Source organism: Gopherus flavomarginatus, chromosome 14, assembly GCF_025201925.1.
Source record: "Gopherus flavomarginatus isolate rGopFla2 chromosome 14, rGopFla2.mat.asm, whole genome shotgun sequence".
Classification (NCBI taxonomy): domain Eukaryota; kingdom Metazoa; phylum Chordata; order Testudines; family Testudinidae; genus Gopherus; species Gopherus flavomarginatus.
In genome coordinates this window covers 19,811,765-19,823,764 of record NC_066630.1, presented here as the reverse complement: position 1 = coordinate 19,823,764, position 12,000 = coordinate 19,811,765, and the positions used below count along the sequence as shown (strand labels likewise).

General features: G+C 46.1%; 1 protein-coding gene across 2 annotated transcripts in view; it reads right to left on the bottom strand.

Annotated features, from left to right (window-relative positions):
• Positions 1 to 7,901, bottom strand: part of PEPD (peptidase D) — a 225,587-nt gene extending 217,686 nt beyond the window's left edge. The window contains exon 1 of one of the 2 annotated variants that reach the window (XM_050922831.1): positions 7,830 to 7,901. In XM_050922831.1, the coding sequence (XP_050778788.1) occupies positions 7,830 to 7,873 (44 nt within the window). In that variant the 5' untranslated portion in view covers positions 7,874 to 7,901. The remainder of the gene's footprint in view (positions 1 to 7,829) is intronic. The other variant, XM_050922832.1, reaches the window with a different exon arrangement.
• Between the last annotated feature and the right edge of the window lie 4,099 nt (positions 7,902 to 12,000).

Genomic DNA, 12,000 nt, shown 5'->3' with positions numbered 1-12,000 from the left:
AATGGTTTATTCCCCTTTGTTGTGAGACTCAAGGAATTTGGGTCTTGGGGTCCCCAGGGAAGGTTTTGAGGGGACCAGAGTGTACCAGGCACTGGAATTCCTGGTTGGTGGCAGCGTATCAAATCTAACCAGGTAATTAAGCTTAGAGGAATTCATGCTGGTACCCCAACGTTTGGACTCTAAGGTTCAAATTGGGGAATTATACCATGACAAAAGTTCAATTAGTTCAATATAGTTCAGCCTCTTTCCAGACACCTTATTGCACGTATTCTTCTCAGCAGTTGGAGGATCATTTTCTACATTTACAATATTTCTGAGAGAGTTAACAGTGCTGAATTCAGCCACATTGTTACTATGCTACACTGTTGCTAAGATGAAAAAAATTAACCCACATTAACCTGAGAGTATGAGAGCAATGCACCTTCACGTATTAATTATTATAAGGCTGTCATGGAAAATTACACATCTGAAAGGTAACCTTTGATTTATAGCTGTGTAGAGCAAGCTTTATAATCAGAAATCTAACCCACAATTTCTAACTGCAGATACAGCATAAAGAATCTAATAAAATGTTTTATGTTTTATTTTTTATAACACTGATATGACAGTGTAAATTTTAAAAGGTGAAAGATAGAATACAAATATACACTAATCCAGCTTTAAGACTATATTATATAAGAATTTAGCTGATGATGCATAAAGCTCAAATCTGATTCTTTTTATTACCTTCTCCCACAACCCCAGCAACATGCTACTTGATAATTACAGGGACCTATGAGTCACTAGCTATGCAGCACATTTGCACAGGAAGACTGTGCAGAAGCACAGAATAAGCTTTCACTGGGGGCTAACTCCAGCCATAGGAATGATAAAGCAAATCCATTCAGCCTTAGCAATAAATATTCTTAATCTTCAAATAATGCAGTAAAAGTTAATTAGAACTAAGGCCAGTTTCTCATGTGTAGTGTGGCTGCGTGCACTGAACTGCATTGTTTTATAAGGGGGCTATAAAACCTGTCTATACAGCCCACACAGGATGATTGAGCACAAGATAAAGGCCAGGTCTACACTACCACTTATTTAGGCACAACTTATGTCACTCAGGGATGTGAATAAGCCACCCCCTGAGCAACATAAAGTTACACCAACCCAAGCACCGGCGTGGACAGCATTATGTGAGTAGGAGAGCTTCTCCCGCCAACATTGCTACAGCCTCTTGCGGAGGTGGATATATTATGCCAATGGGAAAGCTCTCTTCCCGAGGGCATAGAACATCTTCACCAGACGTGCTGCCGTGGCATAGCTCCATCGGTGCAGCTGTGCTGAGGTAGTGCTTCTAGTGTAGACTGGCGCTACAGGGGTGAACCTAGGAGACATAAAGCCAACGCAGGGTCTCTTAAATCACACGTTCTCCCTATTGCCAGCACTATATGAATAAGAAGATGCGATTAGCACAAAGGGGACAGTCAGATGCCACCAGGGCCAGTTTTAGGCCTATTACACCAACTCCCCCAAATCGGGCCCCGAGCCTAAGAGGGCCCCACGCCCTTCCCTGGCTAGAGGCGCCTTTTTAATTTTTACTCACCTGGCAGCGCTTCGGGTCTTCAGCGGCACTTCGGCGGTGGGTCTTTCAGTGCCACTGAAGACCTGGAGCGAGTGAAAGACCCACCGCTGAAGTGCAGCCGAAGACTCAGAGCACCGCCCGGTGAGTACAAGCCCCACTTGTTTTTTAACAGGTGTTTTTTTTTTCAGTCATCCCTACCAGAGCCCTGTCGAAACTGTTCAAATTGGGCCCCGCACTTCCTAAAGCCAGCCCTGGATGCCACACTACATTTTCAGATTCTCCTGGCAATTATTGTGTGATGTGAGGATAGCCTCTATACACAGTACGAGGCAGATGTTCTGGCACAACTCAGCCTACACTTTCAACTGAAGAAAAGTCATCTTCACTGTAAACTGAGACAAGTTACAAGGTTATATGGTGCATCTGATTTAAAAAAAAAACAAAACACCAATCTCCCTCATCTACACAACCTTGGGTACTCCTGATATGAGGCTGCTATGATCAGATTTTAATCTCCATTAAGTTTATTATAAACTCTTTTATTGCATACAAAACCTGTGACTACTAGAACAAACTCAAGGAGCAATAACTATTACTCCTGGAGGGATTCTGTGCCACTGCACATGGGCAGAATTTATGTCCCCCATATATCTCTTTGCTTCCCCATAGAAGAATGACTTTCTGAGGGGGATGCAAAGGGAAGCCACAAGAGCAGTCATGTGACCATCCCCAGCAATATGTTTTAGGTGCCCAGGTCAGCTGGCAGAGAGGTAAATCACTGTGGAGCAGGGGATGGGACTGGGGAAGACCTGGCTAGTGGCTTCTACCCTGAGCAGGGCTCAGCTGCTAGTCCCGGCTGGGCTGGGGATAGGGTGACGAGACAGCAAGTGTGAAAAATTGGGACAAGGGGTGGGGGTAATAGGAGCCTATATAAGAAAAAGCCCCAAATATCGGGGTAATAGGAGCTTATATAAGAAAAAGCCCCAAATATCGGGACTGTCCCTATAAAAACCGGGACATCTGATTACCCTACTTGGGAAGGACAGGACTTCCTCTTCCCTGCATGGCATCTGGGGCCATTTCAAATCCACCTCCAGATTTCTTCCCTGGCTGTAGGAAGCTCTGCAAACTCACATCCCCACCCCCTGCACTTTCTAAACCCATCGCTCCTCAGCTGCAGGGGGAGAGATCACTGTACAGGAGCTGCTCCCACATCCGCCCAACCCCCATTCATCCAGACCCCCCCCATACCCAGACCTTCCTGGCAAGCTTCACCCCCTCCCCACACTCCATCAAGCCCCAACCAGCTGCACCTGGATCCCCACCCCACTGAGCCCCATTCCCCCAGCTTCTGGATCCCAAAACAGACCCCCCTTCTGAGCTCAATCTTCCCCACACACAGACACACACCCCCACTGAGCCCCAACCATCTTTAGCCGGACCCCCTGCAGAGTCCCATTACTGTTGCACACAGAACCCTCCAACAAGCCCCTTTGCATCCAGATCCCCCACAGAGCAACCCACACCCAGACTGCCCCACACAGAACCCTCTCAACCTGCACCTGGATCTCCCCCCCACCACTTAGATCCTGCCTTGCTGAGCCTGTCTGTAAACACCTGGTGTCCCTGGCATGGAGGGGCAGGGCCTTGGGGTGTTTCTGAGGCAGGCCCGGTCCTTGCGCTGTGTCAGGGTTGGGTACAGCCTCACTGCTATATCCATGTCCCGGTGGGGGAAAGCTGCATAGTGATCTCCCACCTCTGTGCAGCCAGTAGCCTCTGCTCTCCAATGCCATGCTGGAGCCTTCATATTTATTTGACAAATAAAATTCTCATAACTTTATAATATTGTGTACAGAATTTTTAATTTCTGGCACATAACTTTTAATTTTTTGGTGCAGAATGCCCTCAGGAGTAAACTATCAGTCTACATACAACTACACTTGCTAACTTCATTCCGAGCCATTTTACAAAGGATCTTTTACTAGCAGTTTAATATATTGTATGAAACATGAATTAAAATAATGATGAAAATGAATTCATCTGAGAGCATTTTTACAGACATACGGGCAAAGTTCTACCCTCAGTTGCATCTAAAAAATGTCATGAATACACTCCACTGAAGTCAATGGGACTGCATGGATATAACTAGCAGCATAATTTGGCACAAAACTGTGGTTTCAAAAAAAATATTACCATATTGGACTTTACTTTGTGGCTTCTAAGCAGAGTGAGATTAGCGGAAAGTGCTGGACCCCCACAGCAAGGTTTGTAGGACACAGCAGGGTTTGGTTGAACATTTTTCCAAAGCTTTATTTAGCTCCTCAGATTCTTTGCTGAACACTTTATAGAGCCCACAGCACGAATTCATACAACCTTGCTAGGGAAGATATCAAATGTCCAGACTGAAAATTATATGCAGTACAAAGTTAGGGGTTTGAGTGCTTTATTTAAAATGAAACAAAAACAAAAAACAGCTTACATTCTCTGCTATCTTTGTTCACTCATTCTTCCCTCTCAAATCCTGTTTTTCCTTTTCTGAGTTTTTCTTACTACAAGGATGGCTAACTTATATAAAGCTAGGCTGACTGACTATAAAGGGAGCAGAATCCATGAGAGTTTTCCCAGTAGAAGCAGGATCAGCCTCTGTGCATTCACGTCTCCTATTAACTTCTTTCCATCCTTCATTTTAATCATTTCTCTCTCAGGCTAGTAACTGCACAGAAACTCAATTGTTACAACACTGCTAAGAATGTAGCATGCATTATTCTTTAGTCAGTTTCTTTTGCACATTGTGACACTGGAAATGCAACTTGTATAGTATTTAGGAATGCAACACTAATCAAACCTTTCTTCAAATGCAGAATATAAAAGACCAACAACTATCAGCTGCATCGCCAACTAAAAGGTGCATGACAGGCTGCAAAACTACTGACTTAGTCCTCTTTGCATATCTACAGCAGCTGCTCAGAAACCAAAGATGTTTTCTTTAAAAGCTGTTATTGTGACTACACAATGTCAGGTATGTTATAATTACCGTTTATGTGTTTCTCTTACACTTGTACTTTAAGCACATATAAGATGCAGAATGAGGAAGGTTAGTTATATGAATAAAATTAGGCCCCAATCCTGCACATTTACACTTATCAGTATTTCATTAAAGTCAATGGGACATGAGGGTGTGTGTAGAACTGGGGCCCTACTTGCAACCTGACAATACTACTACAAAACATACACAGTACTAATACCTTCCTAGAGCAGGGGTTGGCAACCTTTCAGAAGTGGTGTGCTGAGTCTTAATTTATTCACTCTAATTTAAGGTTTAGTGTGCCAGTAATACATTTAACAGTTTTTAGAAGGTCTCTTTCTATAAGTCTATAATATATAACTAAACTATTATTGTATGTAAAGTAAATAAGGTTTTTTAAATGTTTAAGAAGCTTCATTTAAAATTAAATTAAAATGCAGAGCCTCCTGGACTAGTGGCCAGGACCCAGGCAGTGAGAGTGCCACTGAAAATCAGCTCGTGCGCCGCCTTCAGCACGCGTGCAATAGGTTGCCTACCCCTGCTCTAGAGAGATCTGCAAAAATTCAATTAACAACCCTGCAAAAGAGATTACTATTCCACCCAGTTCATGACAGAGACACGTGATCAAAAGGTGATTAGAACAATAGCTGTTTACTTCACTCTGTACTTTTATTAAACTAAAAGTAAAATATAGCTAGGACAGTAAGCCACATCATTTTTTAAAATGTCACTTTCTTTCATCTCAGGCATTCAAACCTTATGTGAAAAGTTTATGTATTTCAGACAGGTTACATTTCATTACTATTACTTTCCACCAATCACATCTAGTGGGGGGAGGAGGGACTTTGTAGGGAACTATGGTATAGTGATTAACATACATTCAGAGCCTGGACACTGATATATTTCTAGCTCTTCCACTGTCTCCCATTGAGACCATTTACTTCCCTGTGCCTCAATTCACCCATCAGTAAAATCTGTAATACCGCCTCTGGTAGCGTAGACTGGGGCTTCATTAACCTTGTCAGCAAGCTGTAACTATGTTGAAAGCTTCTTTCACTAATAAAGAGCACCTTTTAAAAAAGCTATATTTAAAGGGACACTATAAACTTGTATTCTAGTCAACATTTTTAACGTTAATCCTCTGTGCAGTATATTTTGCAACTATACAGTGGAAACCATAAAAGCAACTTCATCCATGCACAATGTGCCTTCAAATACAAACCAAAAACCATCAAAAAGAATAGTTTCCTCACAGCTAATCTTTTAATTGCTGTAATCCTAAATGTTGCTTGTAATTATAGTAGTCAAAAACATGATCAATTTTAAATTAATGTCCTTTTAATCTTCCTGCCTGCAACCTACTCTCTTTCATGCAAGTTGGGAGTCTGCCACTGACTTCAATAGAAACATGCGAGAGCCTTTAAGAAAGGAACACTCCCCACACATGCCCAGCCCCCCACATCCCATGCCCTGACTTTGCACATCCCACATCCCCACCCCCACCCTGAGCACCAAATGGGAGCTCCTGCACCTCTCCCCCACATTCCCACTTGCACCCCTTGCACCAAATGGGAACTGCCTAGGTAAGTGCTCCACACCCAAACCTCCTGCCCCAACCCTGAGCCCCCTCCCTCATTCTAGCTCCTGGTCAGGACCTGCACCCCAACCCCAGCCTGCTCCTTCACGCCCACCCCTGTGCTCAGTGCACCCCCATCCTCAGCTCAGTGCAGAGAGAGGAAGACAATGGGCCAGAACCAGGCAGAAGGTAAGTACCCAATCTATGTGGGCAGGGGTGGACCCCAGGCTGGCAGTGGGCTGAGTGGGGCCAGCAGCCAGGACCCTGATTGGCAGGAGCCAGCAGACGGAACCCCAGACCGCAGTGGGCTGAGCAGCTCTGCCCACTGCTGGTCTAGGGTGCCGGCCCCGCTCAGCCCATCGCCAGTGTGGGGTTCTGGCTGCTGGCCTCTTGTCAGCTGGGATCCCAGCCGCTGGCCCCGCTCAGCTCGCTGCCAACCTGGGGTTCTGGCTGCAGGCCCCAGTCAGCCCGCTGCCGGCCTAGGTGAACGGAATCCCAGGCCGGGAGCAGGCTGAGTAGGCCAGTGGCTTAAGATCAGCATTTTAATTTAATTTTAAATGAAGCTCCTTAAACATTTTGAAAACCTTGTTTACTTTACCTACAACTTTATTATATATAGACTTATGGAGAGAAACCTAAAAACATCAAAATGTATTACCAGCATGCAAAACCTTAAATTAAAGTGAATAAATGAAGACTCGGCACACCACTTCTGAAAGGTTGCCAACCCCTGGTCTAGAATTGCCATCCTTACTTCTGCACAGCTGCTGACAAGGTACTGCCTTCAGAGCTGGGCACCCAGCCAATAGGCACTGCTCTCTGGCTGCGCAGCTCTGAAAGCAGCAAAGCAGCAAGGGTGGCAATACTGCAACCCCCCTATAGCTTGCAACCCCTCTGCAACTTCCTTTTGAGTAAGGACCCCCAATTTGAGAAGTGCTGGTCCTGCCCATGAAATCTATATAGTATAGGGTAAAAGCACACAAAAGACCAGATTTCACCAGTCCGTAACTCATTTTTCCTGGCCGTGAATTTGGTAGGGTCCTAAGTATAACTATAGATGCATAAACCTGGGGGGTCACTTAGAAAATTCAATGCTATTACTATGCCACATACCAGGGAAAACCAGAATTTCATTGTGACAGCAACGGCAAAATTCAGATCCACGCTACTGCAAGCACAAGACTTCAACAGTCGAGTTACAGGAGAAACTCCTTTATCTGACTGCAGTACAGGGCCTATGACGCACAGCTGAGCAGCTCTCAATCTCGCAGAAAAAGTGATGCTACATACAGTAGCTGCCCACAGCACCACTGGAGTGAAGCCACCAGGGCAGAAGTCCACCCCCAATACAACACGGGAGAGGGGAGTTTTGACGAGGGACACAGGAGCCAACCGCTGCTCTTACAAGCTACGCCACAGGCACTTTTCGTGTCTGTCCATGGCCAATATCACAGGGACTCTCCTGAAACACCTGGTTCAGACTAGCAGGCGGCTGTAACTCAGCTAGGTGGGTCAGTCTGCAAAGGGGCTAGGAGAAGACCTGGCCTTGCCTTCCCGGGAGGGGCAGATCCGCCCCGCCCCGCCGGGGCCAGGGCTGGCTCAGGGGATCCCGCCCGGGCAGCGGCCAGGGGCTGGGCACCAGCTGCCAGAGAACCGCCGCTTACCCCTCAGCTGCAGCCATGTTGCCTCGCTGGACTTCGCCTGTCATGTGATCCGCTGCCTTGTCAGCTGATGGGGCGGCGAGGAGCTGGCGGGCGGCGGCTCCCGGGCTCGCGAGGATGGGGTGTCCCCGCTGCTGACAGGCCTGTGCCGGGGGCGGGCGCCGCAGGAATTCCTCCCTCCCTCGCACCCCCGCTTCCTCGAAGACAGCCCGGCTCCGGCTTGACGCGGGGGGCGAGTTCTGGGCGCGCCGCTGGCGAACCCACTCCGGTGGGACCGTTACAGCCGCGCTGCCCCGCTCGCGTCACGGAACTGGCGGAGCGCGCGCGCCGGGCCGCGGCCGCCTGGGAAAAGGGCAGCGTCCCTGGTGCCTGCTGCGCGCCAGCGGGGTCCCGCACAGGCAGTGGCTGGGAGACAGAGGCTCCTTTGCCAGCCGTGCCGTGGCCGTGCACTGAACCTCGCCCTAAGAGCAACGCGGAGCCCTCGGCCCAGAAATCACGGGGCAACCCTTTGCCCCAAGGCTCAGATTGTCTCACTGCTTCCTGGGGGCCAGCCTGCTACACCGTACAACCCCCGTGCCCTGAACCCACCCTGCTTGGCTCTTACAAATCCCAGAGGCCTGGCTCACATGATTTCAGAGAAAATCCCAGGCACAGGTAAAAGACGGGACTTGAACCTCTTAAAGGCCCAGCTCATCCTAATACAAGAGGAGTAGAATTCATCTGTGCAAATGAGTATACATTTGTGAATACTTCCCTGGTCAAGAGATTGCCTGATAAGCGTGGCCTCTTGTGTCGGTTTCATTGTACAAGAAATAGACCAGTTGAAACAATTAGTTTTCTCTATGCCAAAAGCAACAGACTAGAAATCTACCTTTGACATGAATTGCTTTCGTTTATAGCATAGAGGTCACTGAAATAAGTGGCTATTCAAAAATTCCATTAGAATGCACTATAGAGGTATAATCCTTTTAACATTAGGAGACCCTTTTATTCTGTATCTTGTGAAACTGAGAACTTGTTTACTCATAATCTTTAAAGGCTTGATCCAACGTCCATCAATGTCCATGCTAATGGTTTCACTGGCTTCAGTGGGAAATGGATCCAAGCCTTAAATCTGATCTTTTGATGAGACAGACACCTCTCAGACTACTTCAGAACTTGAATTGACTTTTCCTTGTGCACAAATAATAAGCTACCTGTAGAAACTAAGTATTATTGTGCAGATAACTATCTGTAATACAGCAGCAATGGAAAAGACCCAGAGGCATGAACTACAGTTTAAAGCGTGACAGACCTCTTGCGTGACTTGAATAAATTCTTTAGATTAGATGTCGCTCTAAAATAGTGACATATACTGCCAGGAGCAGGTAGTTCTTCATGTACACTACTGTCCTTTACTGGATGGAAGCAGAACTGCTCAATTGTGAGTCATAGGCTTTATACTGATACCCTGATGAATGGGGTGGTAACTACCTGTGCTTTTAAAACAAGTTCTGTCATCACTGTCCCCTGAAAATTTGGTCATGGTTTGCAACACAGTATCCTTCACAATGACTGACTGTAAGGGGATTTGTTATAACCTAATAGTGCAGGGGAAAGTTAAATTTCCCTCTGTTCACCTTAACTCTACAGTGGCTTGAATCTGCTCAGCTTTAAATTTTTTAAAAATCTGCACAAAACTGGATTTAATGCTCCCTTTAGAAGGAGATAAATTCATTGCCCCAATTTAAATTCTTCCCACCTCTTCTGACAAACGTAAAAAATAAACTAAACTGGAAACTCTACTTGTTCATTAACATTAAAAGAGATAAATGAAAATAATGGCCAATATAAGGGTAATAAATTAATCAAGTTACATAAAGAGATTCAAGACTGCCACGTGTATGCATCTGATCATTTACCAGACATTGTTTATATTTCACTACTCAGGAAGCAAATAAGATGGCAGCTTTTTACAGAGAACATTTTCCGAATAATTGACAGAAAGTTTTAGATCAGTTTATTACAACAAAATAGTCCACTGTTGCTAGGAAATATGCATAATTAAAATCTTGTGTTGGAGGTGTTGCTGGAGAAGTCCACTAGATGCTGTGAGAAGTTACAGTTACTAATGCAGTTCCAGCCCTGAAATGCTATGTGAGAGCTGTGAGGCATGGAAATATTGATTTTAGAAAGTCTGGACAGGAGTTTGTAAATCAGGAAAACTAGAAAAGCTAAGTAGTCATATGCTTTTATGTCCAAGGGTATCAGACCCTTAGTAGGAAATCTAAACAAATTAGGAGTCTGACGTTTATTTTGTGAGTCATCCATTTTTCAAGGAACTAATACATTTCTTTCTCCAAAATAAGGCCAGCTATAAACTAGATAAAGACAGTTTTATACATTCTTACTGATAAGTCATTGAATTTTGAAGGAATTTTCTCCAGTTTGCAAAGAAACTGAGAAATCTTAAAATTAACCACTAGTAAAATATTTTACTCCTTCTCATCCCCTAGTTGCAATCCTTTTGGATTAGGCTTGATGCTCATTAATGGGATGAGATGGGCAAGCTCACACAGCTTCTGTCTGTGCTGTACTTCTGTGGGTAAAGAGAGGACTACAGTTTTCAGGGTTATTAATCTGACAGTTTTGTTAAATGCTAGTATTAATAGTTTCTTCCTCTCTGTCCCATCCATCTTCTCCAGTGGTGGGCAAACTTTTTGGCCTGAGGGCTGCATCAGGTTTCGTAAATTGTATGGAGGGCCGGTTGGAGGGGGTTGTGGGCCGGCCCCCACCTCCTATCTGCCCCCCTGGGACTCCTGCCCATCCAACCCCCCGCTCCCTGTCCCCTGACTGCCCCCGGACCCACGCTGCCCCACCCAACCCCTTCTCTCATTCCTGATGGCCTCCCCAGGACCCCTACCCCAGCCAACCGCCCCTTCTCCCTGTCCCCTGACTGCCCCCAGAACTCCTGCACCCTGCTGCCCCATCCAAGCCTCCCTCCTTCCTCACTGCCCCCATTCAACCTGTTCCCTCCAACCGCCCAACCCCATCCACACCCCTGCTCCCTGACCACCACCCCTGAACTCCTCTGCCCTCTATCCAACCCCCCCTGCTCCATGCCCTCCGTTCCCTGCCCCCTTACCACACTTCCTGGAGCATCGGTGGCTGGCAGCACTACAGCTGCGCCACCCAGCTGGAGCCAGGCCATGCCGCCGCTGCCGCCACCACGCAGCACAGAGGCCAGGTCAGGCTGGGCTCTGCAGCTGCGCTACCCCAGGAGTTCACAGCCCTGCCACCTAGAGCATTGCACCTGTGGCGGAGCAAGCAAGCAGAGGCTGCAGGAGAGGGGGAACAGCAGGGGAGAGGTTGGGGCTAGCCTCCTGGGCAGGACAGTCCCACAGGCCGGATGTGGCCCATAGGCCATAGTTTGCCCACCTCTGATCTACCCATCCACATGCTCTAAGAATGGTGAGACTAAGATCCTTCTCCTCTGTAGCATCTTCCCTCTGAACCAGCCTTCCTGTATTTCTTTGCCTCGACTCTCCTGCATAGTTCAATTCTCTCATCTTTTTTCCTTTGCCTATCTTTCATGAATAACAAATAACAGAGGGTCAGATAAATTAATTCTATAGAGTGTTATGGGATACAGTTTGTATGAACTTTTAAATCTCTAGAAAATGTAGGCCTGTTCCTCAAGACCTCACTCATGCACAATTCCTGTTAATTTCAGACTTACTACTTGTATGGTTTGGTGGTTGGTTGGTTTGTCAGTTACCTTAAACTTCCTGATCTCCTAGCCTTGGGAGCTAAGGGAATGAAATCTTTACACTGTATACAAATGAAACTCATTTGTAGGGTGGCTGAACTGGCAGGAGAATGAAATGTCAGCCTCATGAATGATACCAACAGCCAGACTAGAAGCAAGAACAGTTTTACTACACAGATGGATTATTTTAATTCTTTCTTTGCGTTGCATTTGAATCTGCAACTGAGGTGATTCAGAAGCAGATCTAATATTTGACAGACCACATTAGATCATTTCCCTCTAAAATTGGATGCAACTGGCAGGTTTCTGTCACACCAGTTCTCTTACCTCCTCTTAAAAAGAACTTTCGAGTTAAAGGCTTGATTTTGCTTTTTTTGCATAATCAGAAGAATTCCCACTGACTGCAGTAGCAGTTTGGGTACACAA